At 40.1% G+C, this 26,984-nt stretch overlaps 1 protein-coding gene and 1 long non-coding RNA gene across 4 annotated transcripts in view; one reads left to right on the forward strand and one right to left on the reverse strand.

The window, feature by feature from the left end:
• Positions 1-527, reverse strand: part of IGF1 (insulin like growth factor 1) — a 67,520-nt gene extending 66,993 nt beyond the window's left edge. Inside the window, exon 1 of one of the 2 annotated variants that reach the window (XM_010990021.3) lies at positions 183-527. In XM_010990021.3, the coding sequence (XP_010988323.1) occupies positions 183-245 (63 nt within the window). In that variant the 5' untranslated portion in view covers positions 246-527. The remainder of the gene's footprint in view (positions 1-182) is intronic. The other variant, XM_010990020.3, reaches the window with a different exon arrangement.
• Positions 528-6,298: 5,771 nt separating this feature from the next.
• The window catches only part of LOC135322471 (uncharacterized), a 36,627-nt gene continuing 15,941 nt past the window's right edge, over positions 6,299-26,984 (forward strand). For both annotated transcript variants that reach the window (XR_010383046.1, XR_010383047.1), the window contains exon 1: positions 6,299-6,388. This is a non-coding gene — a long non-coding RNA (uncharacterized LOC135322471). The remainder of the gene's footprint in view (positions 6,389-26,984) is intronic.

The raw sequence follows: 26,984 nt of genomic DNA on the forward strand, positions 1-26,984 counted from the left end.
GGCATTTATCTCCCGGAGCTATTTTTTCAGATCCCACAGAATTGCATATTCAGCAATTTATAAATAACTCTCAGTGCCGAAACAATGAAAATTCTAAAGTGAAGAACATTTCTAGGCAGAAGCAAACAGTACACAATTTAAAGAAAATTCCCCAATGACTTCAAAGAGTAAGAAATATTTACCTTCAAGAAATCACAAAAGCAGCACTTAAATAATTGGGTTGGAAGACTGCTGATTTTTCCCATTGCTTCTGAAGTGCAAAGTCTGGAAATGAATTGGTTAGCAGGAATAATGAGGCAAAAAGAAATCCAGAGAGATGGGAGATGTTGAGAGCAATGTCACATTTCAATTTTGAGGACTTTATTCCATTGCGCAGGCTCTATCTGCTCTGAATTTAGCAGTGACAGTGAGATTTAGCAAACAGAAGAGGGATTTAGAGAAAATCCTCACATTTATCTACAAAACACAGACACTGTAGACAGGAAACAGCTGGGGGAACGCTTGCCTTCTCTCTCTCTCCCTCTTCTGGCAAAGTTATCGAGTAAGGACTTTTTTGGGCATGGTGACAAATAACATCATACCTTTGCATTTTAAAACTAGAGCACAGAAGCATTTTTTTTCCCTTAAAAGAATGTGTGTTAGTGACAGGGTGAGCAGACATTAAAATACTGGGGCTGCTCTCTGATTAACTCTACTGGGCAAGAAGACACATCTGCTAATACACCTTACCGGTATGAGAGGAATATACGTGGAGGATGGGTGAGCAATTTTACATTCTAGAGCAAAAGCAAAATTAAAAGAAAAAAAAAGAAATGAAGAAAAGACCATGCCAAGCACACCCTACAATTTTAACCCTCAAATGACTGGGCTGAACTAGATTGGAAGACAGCGCTGGGGTGACCCCTCGCCGCAGTTGCCAACTGAGGGGAATGATCTCATTTCCTTGAACCTGGAAGGGGGCAGGCAGCTTTGCAGTCGGCTCCCTTTAGGACACTGTCTCCTGCTTTTTGCCCACGACAGGGCAAAGATTTTGCTGAGCTGTAAAGCTAACTGAAAAAATAAAATCGAATCTTTTTTTTCCCTTCCTATACTCAGCTGCCTATCACCCCTCAGGGGAAGGGCACCTGAGGGGCAAATGATTTTCCCGTTGTTCATATTTTCTGCATAACTTGAACCCGTGTGTGTGTGCATGTGTGTGTGTGAGTGTGCCTTCTTTCTCCAATTTTTGTGTATTCTAAATAACACCAGCTGGCTAGCAATACCCTCTCAAGGGTTATGATGTCATTCAAATCTCTCAACTGGATGAGTGGCCGGCAACATAGTCCAAGCCAGCTGTTTTGCTATTTATAATGTATACTTGCCTTTGCCATTGAAAATCAAGTTCTAATCTTTTGTCAATACAGTTTGTACCAATTTCTCTTTGGTTTTGCGAAGTAGGAGATAAGAAAGCGGATTATGAAAGAAGGTTGCAAAAGCCCAGGTCAGACATACCACTTTACCTAGATGTCTATCTAGTCACAGTTTCCCAGGGATGGTGGAAATAACCTGGACCTTGCATGTTCTCTGTCATGATTCTCAGGGGACCTGGTGATACTGACGCATCAACCGAAAACACAGGTCTCCTGGAAAGCCTAGCCCGGGTCTTTGCACTGTCCTATAGCCAGAAAGTCGTTTGCAGAGGTGAGTGCCCTCGAAGGAAAACCTGATTGGTTTTGAAAGGGGGTTGAGTTTGCTCAAGTCTTTTCTGTGGTTAATAACTTGTGGCAATGTTTACCTTCCAGAAAGACAACTAGACACCTGGAGTTATGCCATTTCAATGATGCACTATGTTTAGCATCATTTAATGAGTACCTACTAAGTGCCCAATTACACATATCATGGTCAAGGCCCCACAGGGACTTTCAGCTAAGTGGCAGTGACAAAGAGGAAAACGCCACTCTCAGGTGGTTGGTATGTGCTCTTTGAAAACTGTGAAAAGTGCACACTGGCAGGGAATAACAAATTCTCTGGAAAGACAAGGAAGTGAACCCCTTTTGAGAATTCAGATTCGGGGAGGAGGGCTGTGTCATGAGAGGCTTTGGGGTAAAAGGTTGGGAAGTTTCAGGGGATGTAATTTTACCTGAAGATGTTACCAATATGCATCATCAAGAGGTGGCCTGGAAGGCATCTGCAGGTGAGTGGGCAATTCCTGTACTTCAAGAATAATCCAAGACTTCCTTTAATGAGCTCCGCTTCATACACTTAGCTTATGACTTGATTTACCAAAAATCTGTTTTTTCCTGCACCTTTTGCAGATCATGCCCTTTGTGGGAAAAAAAAAAAAGTCCAACTTCCTTTCATGGGCATTGATGATATAGATTGTACTGAACCAAAGAACTGCCCCTATCTCACAGGTGGAAAGATCTGTCATTTCCACATGCGCAGTCAGGTACCAGCTGAGTCTTGGCTCTCAGTGCCCTGCTCCACCACCCAGCACCTTCACAGGGGGAGGCCACAACTTTCCCATTGCAGTTTTCACATTTTTAATCATTCCAAGACGTGCTAGAAGCTCACTGCACTTCTCCAAGGCCGTGCCCCAGTCTGATGTACTGTTGTGGCAAATAGTGAGCACCTGGGGATTAGGAGCTCCTGATCCCCAACCGCTTCAAGTGAAAGGCTGCTTTGGGAGACAGGACACATACCATTCCATCAGACACTGTGCTCCTGTGACAGCGACACATGGACTCACAGTCTCTTGGTTTTATAACCCCAATTACCCTTAAAGGATAATTGGGTTTTAATTTATGTCCCAGTTTTTATGTCACAATCAAAGAAAACTGAAATTTCAGTGAGTCGTAATTATCATCAGCTGTGCTGTGGAAACATTCCGATGTGAACTCTCAGTTTCCAATAGGGAAAGCAATTTCCTGAAGTGATTATTGTATACTTCAATGTGGAGAATGGTCTATATTTCTGGGTAGGGTGAGCCAGCAACAGAGCAGGGCAATAATTCCTAGGGAAATGGCCATTTTCTTTGCTAATTCCAGGAGTCAACATGAAAGCCAAAGGGCAATAAATGTGCCACATGATGACTTTTTAATGACCAAATCCTGCACCTGTTTAGGAGAAAAAGATGAATGCACCTATTACTAGAGGGTCCAAGATGGTAGTAAATCTAATCCCCAGGAAAGGCTCAGGTCAAGAAGCCCCACTGGAGAGAAACACACAGGGTCATTCTAAAATTACTGAATGATTATGTGGTCTCCTGCCTGGAACAATCTGACAGTTAGGTATGGGAACTGTACACCACCAAAATAGCAAGGATGTGCTCATCATGAGAACATCCACTCCTGGAAATGCAGAGATTCACAGTTTCACCTTCTGCATGTGTAATGCCTATGGGATATAAATAACTCTCCCCCAAAGCCTGCTTCTTGAGTAGCGTATTTGCATAAAGCTGTAGTCTCAGAAGACTTCTGACACCTTTTTAAAAAAAAAAAAAAAGTTTTTCGTCTCCTTTAAGAGCGGGTTGACTGAGATTCACAAAAGCAGGGGCCAAAGCCCTGTCCCCCTCCCCCACTCATTTTGCTCAAGCCAGGTTCCCAGCTTCCCCTTGTCAAATGCAGAGTTGCCCATTCAAAAGGTAATTTCATATCTGCATACAATGGGGCGTGCTTACAAGTTATTTCATTAATGTCTTTGCTGACTCTCAAGAAAAGCTCAGGATAGTTATTTAGAGGTAAGAGGACTTTGTTACCAAATAAAGGGTGAGGTTGAAGGTTTTGGGGCCACCCATCAGGTACAAACCTTGGGGTAAACTACTGGACATGTTTCTTGGATTGTGGTTTGTGGGGAAGGTTGGTCTGGGAACGTATTCTCCAATGTTTGAGATCAAGATCTTGTCGATTAAGAATGTAAAACTCAGAGGAAAAGGCTGAGCCTCAAAAATATAACATGCTGCTGAACAAGGAGACCAATGTCAGCTCCAAAAGATCTGCTCAGAAGCAGCTCTGTTATCCCACAGAAAGATCTTTAGCTCAAAGGAACTGCTTTAAATCCTTAGAGGAGCATTTTCCCCACAGCTAGGGAAAACAGTAATAGGGAGAAGAAATCCTCCCACTAAAGAAATCAATGCTTTCTTTTCAACATCAAACTTGGATCTTATTTCTTCTAAAATGTCAAAAGGGCAAATGCTGAGAACAGTCAGAAGCAAAACTTTTGTGGTTTTGGGAGAAAAAGAATTCTTCATAATGGCTGACGAAGAGTCACTGCGTGGGGCGAGAATGGCTTGGTGGAGTGAGAGAACCTGAGGGCTCACCACAATTGCCCCAAGATGAATAGAAAGTGAGGAAAGGAGACACCAATTCCAAATTTCAGGGGCAAGTACCCAAAGAGAACCTTCTTTTGGAATCGAGAAATGCGCGCGCCCTCTAGTGGGCTGCGGGGAAACTGCCACCGCAATCTTAACCGTTTATGTGTGGCGTTTGAGAGGCGTGGGGCGTGTGAAAAGCTCTGGATTCAAATACACTTTAACCTGCACTTATCTTTAGTTTTAGTAATCCTCTTGAAACCAAAGGTATTTAATTCACTCTAGTTTTAAAAAGGGGAAGAGTGCTACGTGGAGAAAGAAAGACAAACTTTATGAGAGCATGATGACTTCTCCATGGCTCTATTCCCAATGCTTACTCCTGGTATAGGCTGTCAACATTTTATTGATTGAATGAAACTCTGGAAAGTAAATTATGATAAATAGATAATACACTCTCTGAAAGTGAAATGACCAACGTCTTCATTTTATAAATAAGAAAAAGGAGGGGTAAGGGGTGGTGGATAGAAAAGTGACTTGTTTTAATGTAACGAATTTAGGTGCTTGCAAGTGGAGCTCAAATCCAGTCCCCCTGTCTGTTCTGCACTCTCTCTACATCAGTGTTCAAAATGTAGGCTTTAACACTGATGGTCAAAGACATCATGGTTAAAGAATCATGTAAGCGTGGAAAGTCTCAGTTTAGTACAAGTCTGTCTTCAGTGCCTCTTTAATACTTGCTAATCTCCCTTTCTGACCCCAAAAATCAACAACAACAAAACAAAAAACCAAACCAAAAATGAATCTTAAGCCCAAAGTCTTTATATGAAGTGGTTTTACCTGGAATTTAATAATACTGTTTTTGTGGTATTTATTTTTAAGAATACTTTCCATTTAGGACAAGTGAAGCTATTTTTGAAATAGATATTTTAAAGCTTAGTTTTTAAAATATATGTATCTAAGTCTTAAAAAAATCAATTTAAGAAAAGACATTTTAAAGTAAGTAAATTATGTTACATATGGCAGACAGTTATGACAAAAAACAGTATGTAATTGGTATCTGAATGTCTGATGTTTGGGCATCATTGCAGTATAACATGCTATGTGTTAGTAAAAAAAAAAAAAAAACCAGCATAGCCACAATGAAAGAAGCAGGGAGCAACAACCCTGCATACAAAAAATTGCCACCATAAATGCATTAATTATGTTTCTTGATAACTTAGATACCCTCTAAGCTCGCCCTCTTTTTCATTCTAGTCTTTCATAGAGCTTGGAGATACTGAAAAAGGCTTGGTACATTGCACAGCATTTAAGTATTGAGGCATGAGTTCACATCCAAGCTGGAAAAAAAAAAAAAAAAAAACAGTGAAGGCTATTTCCAGGCAGAGGGAACAGCATGGACAAAGTTACGTGGGAATGAGGAGGTGTTCCCAGTGCTGGGGTGAGTGCGAGCTAAGGCTTCAGCCATGCTCTCAGACTGCCGCACCGTGGGGGCCCCTTAGTCCTCCTTGCACCATCAGCAGCCTTCACAGAGCTGCAAGACTGAAAAACAGTCTCAATTCCCTCATGATTCTCTGGTAAACAAAGATTTGTCTGTAACTGAATCTGTGATTAATTCTGGGAATGGCACAGGGCCTCAAGGTAAATATGCAACAGCAGACCTGGGTTACATTATAACCTAGGTCAATCTGAGCAGTCCTGGATAAGAAGAACTGAGGTGGAGACTGATCACCCAATGGTCTTGCCAGAGATTACATTTTGAAAGATTTAGTTGTAGTGCTTATACCTTGGTAAGTAGATTTTAATGGAAAAGCGAAATGACTATACTTGATAAAAGATTTTCCACAATAAGGGTTGAGGCAAAAAGATCTTGTTTCTGGTGAGCCCTAAACTTCCTGGAAAAACTTTATCAGAGCATCCCACTCTTCATGTAGGTCAATTAAGGGGGGCTTTATTGTGTTCTTTGAGAGCAGAACATACAGCTTTCAGCCTTGATTCTTTACTTGAAGGTGGCTACTGAGAAACATTTCAGACTGCTTCCTGTGAGGGTTCCCTGCATTAAACAGATGTTTGAGGAATCAACTGAGGAGAAGACAAAGAATCTAGGTAAGACCTTGGTAATGATCCATCTGAGAAGCATATATCCTTGGAGACAGTACCTCATCCTCTGCCCAGCACAGCCCCTTGAGCGTGGAGTGCAGGTGTGCCCTTGGTACCTTGCAGACATTCAGGTACACCTAACACACACTTTGCTCCTTTTCACAACAACTTGGTCAAGACCTCAGCTTCTTCAGATCTCAGAATAGATCTTTAAACCCAGTTGTATCAGTCAGGGTTCTCCAGAGAAATGGAACAAACAGGATCTGTCTGTCTATCTATCTCCTCGCTCTCTCTTTCTTTCTCAATCAATATATTTTAAGGAATTGGCTCATATGATTGTGGAGGTTTAGCAAGTCCAAAATCTGCAAGGTAGGCCAGCAGGCTGGAGACTCAGGGAAGAACTGCAGTTTGGGTCCAAAGGCAGCCTGCTAGTAGAATTCTTTCTTCTTCCAGGAAGATCAGTCTTTTTCTATTAAGTCCCTCAACTAATTGGATGAGGCCCACCCTCTTTATGGAGGGTAATCTGCTTACTCAAAGTCTACAGATTTAAATGTTAATCTCATCTGAAAAATACCTTCACAGAAACATCTAGAATGTTTGACTGCATATGTGGGTACTGTGGCCTAGCCAACTTGACACATATAACTAACCATCACACCAGTGGTTCTTAAAAGGTGCACTTGCTGGTCCTCCCTCATGACAAGTGAACAATAATGATAGTCTTTTCCCAGTTGTAGAAAAGAAAACTCAAGTTAATGGATTACATTTCCCAATTCTAAGTTTTCCTCTCATACGTTCAGCTTTTGCTCCTGCACTTACTGTTCCTTGATTGCTGCCAAAAGGAAGTCACAGGACCCTTGCCTTGGCCATGTCACTAATACTTTATGAAGATTTTGCTCATTGATGACAAGAAAATGAACAGTGTTTTGTTTTTCCTACCACTGAGGGGAACAACTGTGCATATGACCCATGCACACATACACACGAACACATACACGCACACTCACACAAGCACATGATCACACATGTAAATATCTATGCTTAATTTCCCTACATAATAGCAAGTGTGTTCATTCCCTTACTTTAAAAAATTGCAGTTTTGATCAATGGAAAGAAGTTTCAGGCCTAAGGTGATGTTTGGGGAAGGGTGATGCTCTACCCTTTGGCAAAATGGAGAGTGAGGTTTTTCTACATGCTTCTGTCCCCAAAGATTGACTCTATGCCTGGCCTAATATGGTGCCATGACCTTTTGGGTGGCAGGATGACAAATGATTTTAACTTTTGTTTTTAATTGAAGTCTAGTTAGATTTACAATTTTAACTTTCTTCTTAATACTTCAATGCATTTTCTAGTTATTATCATTATTATTTACATTTAACAGGTATTACTTCCACAGTTAACAGTTGTTAAAAACATTGAATAATGCTATCTGTCCTTAGTATTGACTGAAAATATAGTATATACGTATATGTTTGTGTGGATGTGTATTTAGTGACTTAGTTTACTGCTTTATTCTTCAAAGCTTGAGCCTCTATGCTCATTGCCTTGGTCTTGGCTTGCATATGTGACATCTACATGCATGCACTCGTCAAATCTCACCCTCATTCTTCCTCCTTTCTTTATCTTGTCTTTGAAATTCAGCCTCTTCCTCTCAGTTTGCTCAGTGTTATTCTAGACTGGATTAATTAATTCCTGGATTATTGGATGGGCATCTAACCAGTCTTCCCTCATGGCAATCTGGCCAGTTCTGGTTGCTGGAACCATCTTCCTCAAATGCCATGTTCATGTGTTTTATACTTCCTCAGAGGCCCTTGGTCATACCTAAGTCCTCTCCTACCATTCAAAACACCCCCTTCCTCAGCAGTCTGCTCTCTTGCTAATGTCCATTATGGCTTCTTTATAGCCCATTATTGTTCACCTGCATATCCCTCACCCCAGCATAGTGCTTGGTTTTCAGTAGGTTCTTACTAAATATTTGTCAAGTAATAATGATAATAAACCATTAGCATTATTGAGTATACATTATATTTGATTCTTTATTTCATATTATTTTAATTATCTCACTTAATTCTCACATACCTCAAGGAAATAGATATTTTACTTTCATTTTTTGTTTCTAAGTGCCTGGTGCTGTTTTTGGAATATACAAGATTCTCAAAAATATTTATTGGATGAATGAAGAGAAAATTGAGTCAGGAGAAGTTAAGTGATCTGCCTAATGTCCTATGGCTAGTAAATTACAGAGCCAGGATTCAAATTCATATTGTTCTAATACACACCACTACATGGTTTACACATCTAGATGGGTGATCTCTTTCAATATTTTGTTGTATAACTCCTACATTCCCCACAGTACAATACTGTACTTTCACTGGTACTCAATAAAGGGATAATTAATTCTAAACATGAGTTTAGAATAATTGTAATAGCCATTTCCAAAACATCCAGTGAAAGTTCAGAGATGAGCACTTAGGATGCAGTCTGGTTACAGCCATGTTTAGAGCATTTTTAGGGGAAGCTAACAATGAGAGATTATGTTTATTAGTCCTCATTCCCACCACTTCTAGCCTTAGCTACTGCCTCAGAATAAGAGAGGAAATCAAATCACTACAGATTTTTCACTATAATATGTTTCTTCTAATAAAACAAAACAGGCAACAAAAGCTGCAGGAGTAATTACTCTCCAGAAATAAGAGGTACAAGAATCCAAACCAGAAGCTCAGGCAAAGCCTGCCTCATACTGGAAGACACTTACACTTCTACTCTTCCAATTACAGTAAGAACAGAGGATAGATTTTCTGGGTTATATTCTTACTGGAGTGTTTGATGTGCTCAACTGTAGTAAAGCAACTCACGCTGCCAAGCATCTATCAACTGAGTAATCCCACTCTGATTTAGATAAACTTTGTTCTGATGAGACATAAGGGCCATAGCATTTCCCATTTAATGACAATTTATGCTTTACTTCTTAGATTCCTAGACACCAAGGCAAACTAAGTCTTAGGTGTCTGTACTTCCCAAGGTTATGGAAGCATCTACAGGTTGCTGTGAAAGAGATAACATAGCAAATCCCTCTCAACCTGCCTTAGAATTGGTGTGGTGCAGCTTGGGCGTTCTCAGAAAGCTATTGTTTTCCTGTCTGGCAATTCCCAAGTGGAGTTTATGACGGATTAGGGACAGTTCCTAAAGTCTTACTGACTTTCCTGCAGTTTAAGGTAGGATGGATGGTTTGACCAGATTGTATGCTCACTGCCTAATATTTTGGCCTTTGGCTCCCAGTTATTCTTTGCATTTTTTTTCCTGCCCCCACCTTCTTTCCCAGGCTAACACTAGCTGAACTTGTTCCTTTTAATCAACTGCTCTCTGGCTTTACATCCCTGTTTCTTCACAAGGAAAATGGTGACTTCAGATTTGGATCTTGCTGGGGTTAGAGCACTGCCAATCCAACTGGCAGGCTCCTTCCCAGCTTGGGTTCCCATCAAGGTAGCAATCCCACATCCTGGACTGGCTAGCTTCTCTGCAAGGTGCCAAGGTTGTTAAATTCACTCCACTGCTTTGGAGAGCAAGAGACATCCAGAGGCAATTGTAGCATTTGCAAAGTTTGGAGAGAGGCTGAGGCTGCTAAGTGAGGACATCTGTTTTTCCCAAGGGGCCATCTAGGTCAAGTCTTCCAATATCTGGACTTTTTCTGACCCACTAACTTTTGTGGATTTTGCAGATAAAGCAAATGTTTTCGAACCACAGACAATTTGCCAGGTGTTACCCCTATGAACAGACTCAGTGGGGCAAAGGACTCTTGTGATCCAAACCCAAGCAACTCTCAGGACCCAAACACAAAACAGACAAAACATAAACCTCAGAACTCCTCAGGGAATGAAAGGAATCCTTTCAGTGGGAGAGAAGAACCAAGAACAGACACTAAGCACAGTCAAGAATAACTAGACAATAGCAGTCATCAGCATTTAGCACCAGTGGTGATAAATCTGCATTTTTATAGTTTATAAATAACAATTCTGCAGGATCTTCAACGGAGCCCCTTTGACAAATTTCAGTGGCAACTATGTCCTAAGCATGCCAACTCCAGGGCTGTGTTGTCCTACAAAAGAGGGATTTTCTTTGTGAAGGGAAACCATTTCTGTAACACATGACTGAAAGATGCAACTCATCCTTGGGGCAGTCCAACTACCCACACTAAAGTGGGGTCACCCCAAACTAGAGAAAACTTCATTCTCTTGGAGCTACTAAACTATGCTTCCTGGAGAATAAGTTACATAGCTCAGTGTCAAGCAATTTGGTTAAGTCCAGAAAATGGGCAGGAAATTCCAGGGCTGGGCTAACATGGGTGCCCTGAGCTGCAGCATCACTTTGAGTTGGGACTATTATTTACTTTCTTAAATAAATATCATGTGGAAAAATCATGCCTTATACAAACCAGCTGAAGTGTGTGATGTAACTGTGTTAACACTTTTTTATAGTCCTGGAAGAACACGACAGGATTGGGTCTATCAGTAATCATGTAAAGAAGCTGAGTATACATTCCAGATGTTCATTATGTCCCAATCATTTGCTGGGAGCACAGTGGAGGCTTTCTCCTTGCCCAGGAAGTCTGATTTTAGTAATTGAGACAGAGACACACTTGAAATCTGATACAATTGGAATTATAGTACTAAATCCCGTAGTCCCAGTTAAGTAAGTGTATGTGTGCAAAACAAAACAAACATGTAAAAAAGAGTAAGAAGAAAAAGAAAAGAAAGAGCAAGCCAAGGCATTCTATAGGCCCTTCCCATCTGAGATCTTTCTTTCCTCATTTAGCTTCATAGCGCCATGCTCCTTTCTACTGTCAAACTAAGCCTTCTCTGGAAAGGCCTAGGGATACAGAGAGTAAATGCAGATGTAGATCAGCTCGAATGTATCATCGAGTAACTGACCTTTGTAATATCAGACCCTTCAATGTCCTGCACGATCAGAAAAAGATGTTTTTATTTCTTGAGTTGCTCAAATTTCAAAATCTCCTCCAAAAGGAATTATTTCTAAGCAACCTCTACTAAGTCCTCTTAAGAAGTGATTAGACTTTTAGACTGTAGATGTCTGCTTTCCAGGGTTCTTTATCCTGGAGAGTAATGTATTGAATCACACCAACTTTCTGGTTGAAGTTATCATGGAATCAGTATGATTCCCAAGCCCTTTGCAGTTCAGCTTGAACTGATCTTTGCAAACAAATATACCTCATCACATAACTTCATCTGTCCCTCTAGCCAAATTAGGACTACTTACTACGCTCTGGACCTGCTTTGCCCCGTTTGACCCTTTAGTTCCTGCTGAAGTATCTCCTCCCCCACCTCAATCCCGGGTCTTCTGGTTGAAAATTTCATCATGTTTTCCATCTGTCCTTCCTCAGTCCTCCTGCTGTCTCTTTACACCCTAGAAGTGATGATTCCTCCCTGTCAACTCCCATATCACTTTGTTCATGCCTTCTCCTCTTGTGTGCACGTAAGTACTGTACTTTTTATTCATACATTTATTTATTCCTTCATTCATAAAATAGTTGTTGAGCATCACAGGCAACGTGCTAAGAACTAGAAATACACCTATGTTTTTCTATCTGTGTTCTTCTACCCAGTACTTGGATTAATTGATTGTGGCCTTGACCCACTTTGAAAAGAGGCCTCCTAGAAACACAAAGAGCACTAACTGTGGGCTTTAACTAAACAATAAGAACCCAAAGTAGTTTTTTTTTTAAAGGCAGGTTGACTTGAGAGATGGTAGATAATTTAAAGTTGAAATAAGACTAGAAATATAGGAATCTATAGAGGTTGTTCTTAAAAATCACCTGTTATAGTAATCATGGTTTAAAGAAGCAATAATAAAAACTAAAGTCTCAAATTGTTTCAAACCTCTTAGCTGGCAGAATAAGCTTTGTATTATAAGCTGAATCAAATGGTCTCCTTATCTGAAGTTGTAGTTTCTATAAATTGAAAGCACAGAGGTAGGAAACAAATATCCAAATGTTCTTGAAAAATGAACAAACAAATGGATTAAGAATGAATCTCAGTTAACTCATCTAAATGCTACAGATAAAGATTTTACTATATTTGCCTTAGGTCAGATGAGGTTTCATCATGCCTGCCTGGCAACACTATAATAAACACAAGTAAATTTTCCAAAGTGACCTCTTTGGTCTGAAGTCTGCACAGAGCAGATGACTCTTCAGTGTGGATATTGGTATCTCAGTTGGTGCCCTCCTAGCCATGACCCCCAAGCCAAAATCTCCAAGGTTAAAAGGTCAAGGAGTTCAAAATCAACCATCCTGAATCACGTTCTCTTTCTGTGCTGGCATCAAGCTTGTAAGCTCCACCACACAATGTCCATTTCTGGTTCTAGACATGTAGCAGAGGTGGTTCTAATTGAATGCAGTGAGTTTTCATGGAACCTATGTTACGTGCCCAGCTCCTTTAGAAATCAGTGTAAGGACGCAAAGAAATACAAGACATGATCTATGACCTCGAGGAACTTGCTATCTTGCTTAAGAGACACTAAACACTAAAAAATCAAAGATGATTTAACCATGAATCAAATTTAAAATGTGATCAGTTTCTAAACTATATGATCATTATTACATGTGTTTGCTATGGTGAGCAGAGAGTGGAGAATAGGCCCTTGACCTTGCCTGGCAATCATACTCCATTTCCCCTGTCTGTTCACTCATCTCCTTTTGTAGATGGCTGTTTCAGATCTTCTCTTCTCACCCGAATTCTCTACCACCTCCACCACCAACCTTGCTCTTAGTTGAAGACCTTACTTCTTGTTTCATCAAAGAGATAGAAGCAATCATAAGAGACTTTCTGCAAGCTCCTCCCACAGTACTCACCTACTCACCCTTTTTTTTTTTTTTTTTGTCACCACACACATTGTTTTCTTTCCTACTAATACACATAAATTTCCATGTTCCTAGTTGAGGCCAAACACCACGTACATCCCCTTTTGCCTATTCAAGGACCTCACTCCAGAAATTCCTCCCCTCTCTCCTGTATTCTCAGCTTTCTCTCTCCTGCACTCTTCTCATCAGCACACAAATATTCTGGCCCTTCTCCCCTCTTGATTCTACCTCCCCATCTAGCTGCCATCTCATTTCTCTCCTTCCTTTTACCACAAGCATTATTTTGTTGAACTTTTTGCCACTTAATTAAAAAAAAAAAGTATTGTTATGGGGAGCAGGGGAAATCACAGTTTGCTAGAGCTAAGGATTCCTAAAGGTCTGTTTCCAACTGGACAGAAATAAAGTGTTTTATTTAGGAAAAAAAGAAATCTCCTCTTAAAAGTAGGTGTAGTAAAAAGAAAATTGGGATAAAAGTAAAAACTTGTGTACTGTAGTGAGACTTCACAGCCAATAGTCTAGCAAGTGGATTAATGTTCTCAGGCCTCAGTTTCTTCATACAGCTCAGATTTCTTGGAGTCGATGAACACTGAGAACAAAAATCACTGGTGAGTTAGGTACTGCTGTTTATATAAATGAATTATAACTATGATAATTTTAGTCTATTGGCAGGGAATAATTTAATGTATCTTGTAAAACTGTGCAAAAATTATGTTAGATGTAGGTGGATTGCTATTTGAGAAAAATCACAGAAAATCAAACTGCAATAGGCAAAGCTCAACTGGTAAATTGACAAGATGGTTTCTAAAAGAGTTGATCTGTAGACATCTAGGTGAAGAACATGAATCACTTGATTAATACATACCTATCCTCAGCCTCAGAGACAAAGGCAATCAATGTCATCTTTTCTGCTTGCTATTGGGTACTTGGAACTTTGGATGGCAGCTCCAGAAAACCATGACCATATTCCCTCTTCACGATCAAACCTCATTACTTGACATCATAGAAGAAACTACAGAAATGCAAACCCAACATTTAAAATATTTATTATGCATATTTTTGCTGGTGCGTGGGAGGAGCAACAGAAGCACATGTCTGCTACCAGTGCTTAATATACCATGTTTCAAGATAAGAATCAGAAGTACAGCATTGACAGACTCATGAAATTTTAGAACTGGAAGGGACCTTAGAAGCCACCTCAGGTCCAACTGCTTATTCACTTGATATCTCACTGAAATGGAGAAAGGGAGCTCTGATGAGGGACAGTGTACAGAATAATGGGGTACAGTGACCCCAAATGGGTAAGAGAACAAGAAGGAAGAAATGTCTATTTTTGCTACATATATTCACTAATGTGGCACTTTGTAGAGAAGGCAAATGGTAAACAGAATGGCTCCTTGGACACACAGATGGGTACCTGCCTGGGCAAAGCATTTCTTCTAGATATGTGTGCCAGAGTTTTGGATGTATAGGTCAAGTTCAAGATGGTCTAGGTGGGGTGAATAGAAGCATCATGTGAGAAAGAGTAAATAACTATCCCCCAAAATAAGTGTCATAGAAGTTGAGACAAGACCTAGGTTTACATCCCAGGAGTATCACTAAATAGTTGTATGGCCTTGGGCAAGTGACTCATTTTCCCTGAGCTTTTCCATCGACCATCCCAGGTTGAGCAGCATCACTGACCGTGTGTGTGACCCTGGGCAAAATTACTCATTCTCTGGGAAATGACTTACCTATAAAATTGGGGTATCAATACCTCACAGACTGAGCACACAAAAAGTGCTAATAGAGTAGATGTTATTTGTACGAGGATGTTTGTATATATTTAGCTTAAACTACTAACCTATAAAGTTCTCCAATTTGGAGACTATTTTGTGTTATCTTCATACAGAGTTGTCTGATGGCCTCTCCTTGGTAGAAAAGTTGGGTCAAGGTGAAGGTGACTTGTTTCAGCTGATTTGGGTAGGCCCAAATTTATTTAAGCCTTGAGAAATAAGCCAGCTAACATGAATGATCTTGAAGCCCTTAGGAAGTTTCACCTTCTATGAAATTTACCATCCCTGTCATCAATCTACAGCTAAAACCAAATCTAAAATTCAACTTTTATAGCTACCCAAAAGAATTTTGGAAAGTATATTCAAACTACAAATAGCCACATTGATCTTTCTGTCATATTTACCAGCTGTGATTTAGAGAGACATGACATCAAATATCAGTATTTACCTGATTTTAATGATTTAATGATTGGAGAATTGCAGCTATAATCTTTGTTCTGCTATATTAACTCTCTAGACCACTAGCTGAGGTGAAGTGGGAAGCATACAGAAAGGTGGGCCAGAGGAGGCACAAGATGCAGAGGCTCAAATCCCTCTCCTCCATCTGCTTAAGGAAAATGGCTTCCCTTAAAAATACAAACAGTCCCTGGAAAAGTTACAGTTTACCCAGAGTTTAATAGGACTTGCTTTGGGGGTCCATATAAGGCTAATGGAGGTCTCATACTTTTTAGAAGACCATGTTGCTTTCCAACTCTTCCCATATCATCACTGAAAACTGCTTTGGAGTCTAGTGTCAGAAATGAGATTACAGTCAGAGCTAGTTACTAACTTCCTTCTAAAAGACCACATGGACTAAATTCTTTATGCTTTTCATTCCTCTTCACATTCCAGGTCACATGTCATCATGGGGACTCTATATACTGCTCTGCATATCCCTCAATGTGACTTAGTTTTCTATTATCACTTCTCCAATCTCTTCTACTGTATCCTCTGGAACTCATGACACGTCTTCAGCAAAATCCCCCCATTTCTTCATCTTCTTTTGCTTCCCCTTTTTGCTCTAACAGAAACCCATCTGTTTCTCCAGGACAGTGATTTTTTTCCCCAGCCTTCTCTTGGTACTGTTTTCTTTTTTCTTCTTGTATTTCATGCACAACAGGTCCTGGAGATGACGGATAGGTGTCCCTATGACTATTTTTGCTTTCTCATCCCTAAGCTACTTCACTTCTAGCTCCTTTGAAGTACAAGCTATCGAAATATGCCACCTTCTCTCCCACCTTATTGCTGTTACCCATTGTCTTCTTGATCATTCTCTTTCATGTGTTGAAGGTTTATTATCTGTATTATTGACTTTCTTTCCACCATTATTCTTGCACCATTCTTGAGGAATTTAGCATCTATATGGATAGTCTATTTTTGGCCTCTGAACTCCTTGACTTTCTTGCATCCAATCATCTGTTCCTCAACTCTATTTCAACTATCACTCCCCACATTCATACTTTAGTCATTGTTAAGTGAACTTCTAGCCTGGATAGCCTCAGTCCATAGAACATTAGACTTTCAGTCTGAGAGGCCAGGGTTCAAGTCCTGGTTTAGCAGTGATTTGTGGGGTTTGCCCCTTATTTAGGTTACCAAATAGCACATGAAAATCCCCAATGCTGAAGTATGCTTCCAATTTAAACCAAATTCATTTTCCATTGATTTCAGAATATGTTAAATAAATACGTTCTCAGAGAAGAAAAAATAAGAATTATTTCCCAAATCTTCATTTCAAGTACCCACTCCCTGCATACCATCTTTTATCTTTCCAGCTCACTTATTTTAGTACTCTAACCATTCTTTGCCCCAATGGGATCTCAGTCCTTTGATTCTACCATACTTTCCTGTCTATTATTTCCTCATGCCCTTGCTTTCCTCTTTACTCAACCTAGATTCTATGACACATCACTTTAATCCATTCTCTTGTGTTATATACCTTGCTCATCCTTCTCCCATCATACTTGTCAGGCAAAATCCCAACTCTGAATCTCTTGTCAACTCCATGCCTGCACCTGGGCAACTGAATGTGGCTGAAGAAAACACATAATCACATTCAAACCACAAACATCAAGTCAACTTTCAAAACTGCTTGGAAATCCATGACATTTCCAGAAATAATGTGAAGAATGTTGGGGGAAGGGACAAGACTATAAGCAAGAGCACTGGGCAGAATTTGGACGAGAAATTCAGATGAGAGATGATGGGCTATGGATTAAGGAAGTGGTCACAGGCATGTACGTCAGAGAATACTTTCCAGAATCATTCAAGACACAGAATTGGTATGATTTGTTGAGTACAACTGAGTTTGGGCAACTGAATAATAAGCTTTGCTCATATCATGAACCACCTGGTAGAAGCTAGAGACAATGGGTAAATGAAGTCATTTTAAATTTAAAAATTCTGCTCAGGGTGCTTCACTGGGGGATTAGAGGGGACTTCTTAAGAAGGTCATTTCTTTCTACCCTGGTCGTCTTTCTTCAAGCTTACTACCTCAGACTTTTCAAAAATGGTCTTCGGAGTTTCTCTCCACTCCTGTTTTTGTGGCTTCCATCCTACAACCCTTTGCTACTCATACCAATGTGAGGGGGTGGAGAGAAGATATAGACCCCTATTAGTTGAAAAAATTTTATTTAAAAAGAAAAATCAATTCAAATAAAACTAAGCATAAAGTTAAAAATAGGGAATATGCTAATTTCAGATTGGGACATTTCAATTTCCCTATTAAGTGACAGGGTCAACAGGCAATTGGATATATTGGCTAAAGATGTAGACCTGGATGTTGTATCCATTGTTTTTGTCCACTTAGAATCCATTAATCCTTCTGTTAACAACATCCTGATATGCTGTTTCCCCGCCTCAGCAGCATCATCACTCTGTCTTTAACTTCCTATGCTTTGTTTGTTTATGTTTGTTTTATTTGTTTATTTCCTATGTCTCCTCTGGAATATAAACGCCATGAGCCTAGGGACTTTGACTCTGTTGTTCATGGCTGCATTCCCACAACCAAGAACAGCACTTGGCACATAGTAGGTACTAAGTGTATCTTAAATAAATTGGTGTCAATTTGGTTAAGGTTGACTTGACTTCTACTTTGGGGATGGTGATGTGACTAAAGTTTAAGAAAATCATATTCTACTTTATTGGCAACAATGATTGGTTTAGAATGGGTACATAAACCACCATGGCCCTGGAACTGTGAGCATATACTTCTAGAGCTTCAAGGGGCCTCATAGAGGAAATTGGACTGGAAACAAAACCAGCTCTGATGGAAGCATTGCTGAGAGACAAGAAGAATGAGGCCAAATCATGATGACATTATTTAAGATCCTGGATCAAGACAAGCATGTTACATTGATCAAATAAATTCTATCTTTTGTTTAATTTTGTTCAACTTTACTTAAGTCGAATTGCATTTTCTGCCATTTATAACCAAGAGTCCGGACTAATACAGGTTGTAACTGAAGTGTTGTAAATAGATGATTTCACATGGACAGAAGAGATAGTGTGAAAATAGAGCACCAGAAATAACCATATTTATGGATGAATGGAGGAAGGAGACTAAAAAGAAACAGCTTAAAATGTAAAAGCAGAACCACTAATATCAAGTTCACAGAAACCAAATAAAGAATTTTGAAAAGGAAGAGGAGAGGTTAGCAGTTTTGAACTCAGACTCAAGAGTGTACATCAGAGTCACCTAGAGGGCTTGCTAAAACACAGATTACTGAACCCCATCCAAGAGTTTCTAATTCAGTAAGTCTTGGGTCAAGCCCAAGAATTTAAATCTTTAACAAGTTCCCAGGTGATTTTTTTTTTTTTTTTGGTCTGGTTTGGGACCAGTGCTATAGAGATTTTGAATCTTTATTCAGAGCATCAAGGGCCCAGCTGTGACTGGAATCTATGATTATAGAATGTAGGAACTTCCCAGCAAAGCTTGGCAGCCCTGGTTTAGGAGCAGAGAAGGCAGACTGTGGCACTGGTCCAGGATAGGGGTGACTTTCCTTCTTGTTCTGTTAAAAACAATAATACCTCCATTAATTTGTGCTCCGGGAATAAAGCTCTTTACTATGAAAACAGGCAGTCTGAAAAACAAAAACAGATCCATAAATCACGAAAGCAGAACATTTGTAGCCTTATGACAAAATTGCTCAGTACACAGCTTCTTTTTGTCCTGGATCAGACCCCTTTGTCTAGATCAACATGTGAAATCTTTGAAAAATATCTTCTGTCCTAGGTCCCCTTGACCTACTTCAAGGGTCTGACATCTCCTGTTCTCTTCAGCCCCATTCCTTAGCAAACCTGGGAAAAATTTGACCATCAGTCTTCTTGTTGCCCGTTAATAGACTTTTGGAAGCCTTCACTTCATGTGTTGCTTTAGTTGAGGTCATGCATTTCAAATGCTTTTGCTCCATTTGTGGAAGAATATTGGACTTACCTTTCTTGAAAGAAGTTTAGGAGTGCAGGTAATGGTGACAGTATGTCTGATCTCCAGTACTCTGTCTTGTATCTAGGGGCAGGCCAGGTGCCTGATACAGAAAATGCTCAACAAGTATCCATCAAATGAATGAAGAAATGAATAAACAAATGAATACACAATAAAACTGTTAAGTGCGTTGGGGTGGGGATAGAACTGAGGAGGGGTCAGGGAACAGCCATTGTTGGTGAAGGTGCAAATCATCACAATCTTTGTGGAGGGTACCTTTTAACTGAGTCTCCTCAGAAGTCAACCCTGAGACAAAAGATTTTAGGGGAAGTAGTTTGAGATGTGATTCCATGTAGTATACATACTTATGTAGGCATAGAGTGTCTCTAGAAGGATACAGAAGAAACTGGAAACACTGATTCATCTGGCATTGAAATTGGGAATTAGAGAAAAGGCAGAGTATAAGGGAAACTTTTTTTTTTTTACCTCTAATCTGTTGTACTGTCTAATTTTTAAATATGTTCATGTAGAATGTATTTTAAGAAATTAAAATTTTAGTGAACTGTAGATTGTAGTTAATAAAACAAAATAGAAATGTCTTCCCCTACCTCCAGTCCCACCCTCTAATCCCAAGGGAATTGAATCTCAAAGGATTCCAGCAATTTCCTTGAGTTCTTAGCCCTTAGCCCTAATGTTGGGATTATCCCATCCCGAGACAATCATGAAAGTAACCTCCTCCAGGTTTCTTTTTCTGTTGCATTTTTCACAGGTCTCTGCTTTTCTATGAACTAAAGAAATGGTGGCTAATAAATGTTTTTAAGACAAACACAAACAAGAAGTAAATTCTGGCACAAGACAGATTAGATGTTCTTGATAATACATTGCCAGCAGAAATGTTCTCATCCTTGGGGAAAGTCTTTCGAGTGGTCATGACACTCTTGGGCAGGGAAGCCACTCCTTAGGGGCACCCAGAATGTCTCTACATTTGGCTGGGCAGTGGTGTGTCACAGAAGTGTCTAATTAACCAAGATCTTCATTTTTGAGGAACTGGTGCTTTTTCTGGAGTACTGGGGGATAGAGGAACTAATTTGCCCTTATGAAACTGATGAACTGCTGATGTTTCTTCTGCTTTCTCAGCCTCTCCATAGAGGGGAGGATTAATCAGCTAATTGCTCAATTTAATCAGCACAGGCAGCCACATTTTGTGTAGATTGCTCAGATTAAATGGTTTAATTTTTGGAAGGGAGCTCGGGGAGAGGTACAGAATTCCCATTTCTCTTAGTTGGTGCCATTGAATAATAATAGAAAAGACCATAATTTCTCATCTCAGTCATTATAACAGCAAATTCTAAATGCCCTCCCTGTCTCTAGTCTTGCTACTTTTTAAATCATCTACAAAGATGTGACCATAGTGACCTTTCTAGACTGTGGATATAACTCTGATGATTCATTTCTTGAAACCCTTCCATGTTTCCTATGAAGTAAAGTACATTCCACTAACTAGGGTACTCAAAGTCTTCATGGTCCAGCCCTTGCCAACTTTTTTAGCTACATCACTTACCATTCCCCATCATTTGTATTTTCAGCAGTGCCTAAGGATCCTTATGTGCTGCTCTTGTTCTCCTATAATTCCAAGCTCAGAGACACCTTTCTCAGACCCTTGGGTTCCTATGGCCCTGTTAGAATCCTTCTCTATTATAGTGCTTCTTACACTGTATTGTAACTTCATGTTTCCTTATCTATATCTTTTATTAGATGGTAAATTTTCTAAAGACGGTCCCTTAACTTTGTATTTCCATGCAGTAGGCATTCAACAAGAGTTGTTTACATGGGCTAACTTCCTTCTACCCTATTCCCATCAAGTGCCTCTACATGAATGCCTCCAGGTTAGCACCTCTGTGGACATCTCATTCTACTCTTACTGTTTTAATGACAGTTAAGAATAGTGTTGCAGGTTGGATTCCCCAGAAAGATTCTGAAATGGAGATTTGCGTGCAGGAAGTTTCGGGGGAGGTCTCTCAGAATCAGCACCTGTGGAGGAAGTGAAAGAAGCGGATGGGAAGAAGAGAGAAGTTGGGCTGTGGTGCAGCAGCAACAAAGCCTCAGATGACCTCACAGAGAGTTCTGAGCTGGGACTGCCCTTCAGAGTTGGCCCAAGTTGGGGTAAGAAGGCTGAAATTTTATATCCCTGCATCAACTAGACGTTGGATGCAGGCTGTCCTTGGAAGGAGTCATGACTTTGGGGAAGGTGGCTCTTTTTAGCCAAGGGCAATTATTGTAGAAGCCTGAAAGCCTAGAGCTGTCGGTGAACAACACTCATAGCATTTGAGTGAATATGCCTTTCAGTCCTGAAGGGGTATTGGGCAGTGCAGCACTCTGTACCAACTGCAAATATAGACTATGAAATTAGAATATCTCTGTTCAGATGTGACTTCCACCATCTGCTAAGTGTTCCACTTATCTATTGCTATGTGACAAACCACTCCAAAACTTAATGGCTTCAAAAGCAACAATCATTTATTTATAGCACAAATCTGCAATGTGGGTAGGGTTCAGTGGGACAACTTTTCTTTGTTCTATATGGTTTTAGCTGGGATGGCTCATCTAAGGTTGGAAGATCCACTTCCAAGATGGCTCACTTACATGGCTGGCAATTTCAGCATGGACCTCTCCACCAGAGAGCTTGGGCTTCCTCACAGCATGGTGTTTGGATTGCAAGGATGAGCATTTCAAGATACCTACGCAGAAGCTGTATCATTTTTTATGACCTAGCCTGAGAAGTCACAGATCATCACATTTTAATAGAGGATGTCAATGCTACATTGTAAGAAAAGCATGTGAGATTGGAGCTGTTCTTATGGCTATTTTTGGAAAATGCAATCTGCCATAGTCTACTCTTTGGCCACAATAATTCACACTCATCCTTTATGCAAAATATACTCATACCCCTTTCCCAGAATCCAAGTCTTATCCCATTATGGCATTGGGTGCAGCCATTTGAGTACTATTCTGAAGACCTGTGACTAAAGCAAGTTATTTGCTCTCCACACCCAACATATAATTTGGGACAGGCACTGAATAACCTTGTAGACATTTCCATTCAAAGAGAGAGAAAAATAAGAAACACAAAACTATTTGGGGGCCATAATAATTCTGAAATCCAGCCAGACACATATTCCTAGTTCCTTGATTAAGGCTCACCCTACTCCTTGGAATGGTTCTCCACAGCTCTTAGTTCTACCCTCTGACTCTTGGTTCCATCTTCTGAATTATCCTTTATCTTCCATAACTGTAGCCTGTGTTTGTAGCTGAGTAATTTTCTTAGTCCATATCCAAGTCCAGAGGTCTCTTAATTTTGTATAGCTTCTGTCCCTTTTAGCCCAGATTGGCAGTGTTTCCACCATAAATATTATCATAAATACCTTGTGGGTTTTCTATGAATCATATTGATGTTTACCCATTAGACAAAGGGTACACCTACAAACCTATTTGAGACAGGCTCTTAATCTTTGGTCCCCTACTAAGTCTTCTAAAGGATACTGCACTTAAGATTCTTGGAAGCCCTATTATTTAATGGAGAGGATCTGGGATATATGCCCATCATATCCTTAGTAGTTCTTTTATCTGAAAGGGTCTCTGGGGCACAACCTTCAGTATTTCTGAAGTCTTAATAATAGAATTTATAGTCACACCCTGTATTTAACTATCTTTGCCTTGAAACCAGTTATAGATGTGAAAATCTTGGAAAAGCTGGGAATGAGAAATGGTTTCATTTTTTCAAACCCTGCAAATCTTGGCTCCTTTGTATGTAACAGATATTCTTTAGCTCATGTCTCTCCTCTCACATTTCACCATAGGTAGTGAGGAGAAGAAAGGTGACTCTTCCAATATTCTTTCTGGAAATCCCTGAGCCGAATCATCAGATTCACTAGGTACATTTCCTGTTGGCCATGCTAATCCAGGTGTTTTTCTGTCACAACATAATATGGGAACTCTTTCCTCTAGCTTCGAAACAAATTTTACTCATGTTTCTTTTCGATACCACCTGAGACCGTTCAGGCTTTCACTAACACTCTTTTCAGGACCCACGAGGTTTCTGCCCTCTGTCTAATCCCCAAATTAATGCCATATATATACATACATATATATATATTTCCATTTTCAGTACAAACTTTGTCCATTGCTCTGTAACACACCATCTCAAACTTATGGCTTAAAGTAAAACCAATTATTTATTTGGTTCACGAATCTTCATCCTAGTCAACTGGTCACCAGGAGCGTTTCATCTCTACTCCTTCCAGCTGAGGTGGCTCATCTAGAGTTGCACAACCCACTTCCAAGATGTCTTATTCACACGACTTAGAATTTGGTGCTGACTGCCAGTTTTTCTCCACGCGGGCCTCTCCACAGGGAGACTTAGGCTTCCTCACAGCATAGTGTGCAGGTTACAAAGATAGGTGTCTCAGGAGAACCAGGTGGAAGCTGTATCATGTTTAATGTCTCTTTTTTTCCCTCGAAAGTCACATAGTATCATTGTGCTACAGTCATAATTTTGCCCAGAGCTAAAGATAGGAAACGTAGGCCCCATCTCTTGATGAGAAAAGTGTCAAAGTCTCATTGTACAAAAAGTGTGAGTAATGGGATATATTTTATGGCCAATTTGAAAGATATAACCTACCTAAGGCATATCATGTAACTGTTCTGTGCCTTCATATTTTCCGAAAGTGTGGTGCCTGGGAGAAGGCACACTCCTGCGGCCCTGACTAGCACAGAGCGGAAGGAACTTTTTTTTCTCCTTTTATCTTTTACACCAGGGTGCTGCAAACAACAGCCCAGGGTCAAATCCGGCCCACCACCTGTTTTTGTTGATAAAATGTTATTGGAACACAGCCACACTCATTCGTTAGATATTAACTATGGCTGCTTTCACATTATGATGGCTAAGTCTAGAGGCTGCAACAGAGACCATATGGCCTGCAAAGGCTAAAACACTCACTATTTGTTCCATTAGAGAAAAAGTTTGCCAATGCCTGCTTTACATCCTCCTCAGTCATGGAAAGTTGGAACTGAGAGGCACCTTAGAGATGATTTTGAGTGAACTCTATTCTGTGGATGAGGAGGGTGAGGCTCACAGAGGACTAAGTGACTAATTAGAAGTAGACAATTTTTTTTATCAGTCTTAGATCTCCTGATAGATTTCAAAACCAAATTGCTCAATTTATATGAAATGGTGAGATAAACTATCTACCAACTAATTGATAACATCTTAGGACCTTGGAACAAAAAACATGGCCCACTAGTAAATGTCTGGTTAATTCCAACAATATATGGCTTATAAAGCCATCTAAAATAATTGAAAATGCTCCATAGAACATGTGATACCGAAGCTATTTCCAAAAAGATGGAATATATTTAAAATGCCACCAGCATGGTATATATATGTCTATTTCAATGTAACTTCCCTTGCTTTGGTATAATTTGAAAAATTTAGCCATTCAGTTTTTGTTGTTGTTCCAATCCAAAAGACAAATAAAAATTCAGGTATGGACTAAAAAAAAAAAAGTAGACAATTTTTTTACTATCCACTTTGTTCCATATTCTGCATTTCTAAACATTTTACAAACATTCTCTCATCTAACAGGAAGGTCCTGTTTTTGTTCCCAAAAGTCACAACTAATGCCTAAGGAAAGTGGAACTCAGATTAAGTAATTTGTCTGATGACACAGGGGCAGAACTGGAATTCCAGCCCAGGTAATCCTGACTTCAGAACCTGTGCTCTTAACCACGACAGCAACCTTTCACAAAGTGCAGTCTGCGTTCCACTTGCCTCAGAGCCACCTGGGCTGAGATCCATTGCACCACATTCTGTACTCAAGGTTCTTGACCCTGGCTATCCATTCGAATTACCTGAGGAGGTAGTTAAATATACTGGTGCCTGCTGAAAATAAAAAGCTTGTCCTAGTCTGTTCAGGCTATAACAAAACACCACAGACTGGGTATCTTATAAACAACAGAAATTTATTCCTCACATTTTTGGAGGCTAGAAGTTCAAGATTAGGGTGCTAGCATGGTTGGGTGAGGGACCTCTTCCAGGCTGCAGACTTCTCACTATATCCTCACATGGTAGAAGGGACAAGAGATCTCTCTGGGGCACCGTTTATAAGGGCGCTAAATCCTATCCATTAGGGTGCTGCCCTCGTGACCTAATCACTTATAAAGGCCCCACTTCCTCACACCATCACCTGAGGGGTCAAAATTTCAGTAGATGAATTTTGGAATAACACAAACATTCAGACCATAGCTGACCTTACAGATTGTGGATGTCTGTAATGGATCCCCAGGCATCTCTGTTTTTAGCAAATTTCCTTGGTGATTCTCATGCTCATTCAGGGTTGAAGAACTACTATTATCTACTCACTAAAACCAGGTCCTCCTAACTCTTGGAGGAGCTCAATGGACAGTATTATTTTTTGTCTCACATCTTTACATCACCTCCATCTTACCACTGCAGCCACAAAGATGCCAGGAGAAAGGCTATTTTGAGAGCTGTGCCAAACCCAGAAGAGCCTTAGTGGAATGACAGGGAGGAAGGCACATTCGTTCCCATCTGGCCTGACTCCTCCAAGTGCAGGTTCTCCTCTGAAGCAGGAGGAGCATGGTGCTCCACTCCTCATCCTGGAGCTGCAGAGAATTAGAGAAACTAGGGAAGAAAAAGAGAAGAGAGAGAAAGGAAAATCTGGCAGCTTCCATGGGGCTAGGGGTAGCTTCTAGCCCAAAATGATGATGTTGAGCTTTTACATTCACCTTTCTTCTGCCTTCAGTATTAGTGTATTTGCATAGGATCTAAATATGGGAAAGAACTGCTCATTTAAACCTCAGGACTTTGAAGTAGTACAACAAGTATATCTTCATTTTACATCTGGAAGTTGAGTTTTATTTACAGGAGATGTGATTTAGTGAGTTGGACAATTGGCAGGGCAGAAATTTAATCCCTGGTCTTTGGGCAAGAGAGAAGCTTCCTAATTAAGGGTCTCACATTTATAAATAATTTAAAGCATTGTTACAGCCTAGGAAGTGGCTTTTGAAAAATTATAGACTCTTTGGATGTGGGAAGAGACGTTTTCTTTCCCACTTTGCTCATTTAACCTATTACAAAACTTGACAATGTTTTGCAAAATTCAACAGTCTCTTGGATTTGAAAAACTTATTTTGTAATCTAGAAATGAGATGAGGTCTTCAATTCCCATAATTGCACATGTTACTCTATGGTGATTAACTACCCTGACTAAGGAGTTCCTGGGACATGGACTGTCACTGCTCAAACCGGGAAAGTCTCAAGCAAACTAGGATGAGTCGGAACAAGTCAGCCTACTGGTTGCCCCAACTTGGATACAGAACTCAGCTATTTCATGGACCTCACAGAAAATCATCTACTCACCAACATTTCATAACCAACACTTTTCATCTCTTTCCTCTTTCCCAATTCTTCCCTTT

This window comes from Camelus dromedarius, chromosome 11 (assembly GCF_036321535.1).
Source record: "Camelus dromedarius isolate mCamDro1 chromosome 11, mCamDro1.pat, whole genome shotgun sequence".
Taxonomy (NCBI): Eukaryota; Metazoa; Chordata; class Mammalia; order Artiodactyla; family Camelidae; genus Camelus; species Camelus dromedarius.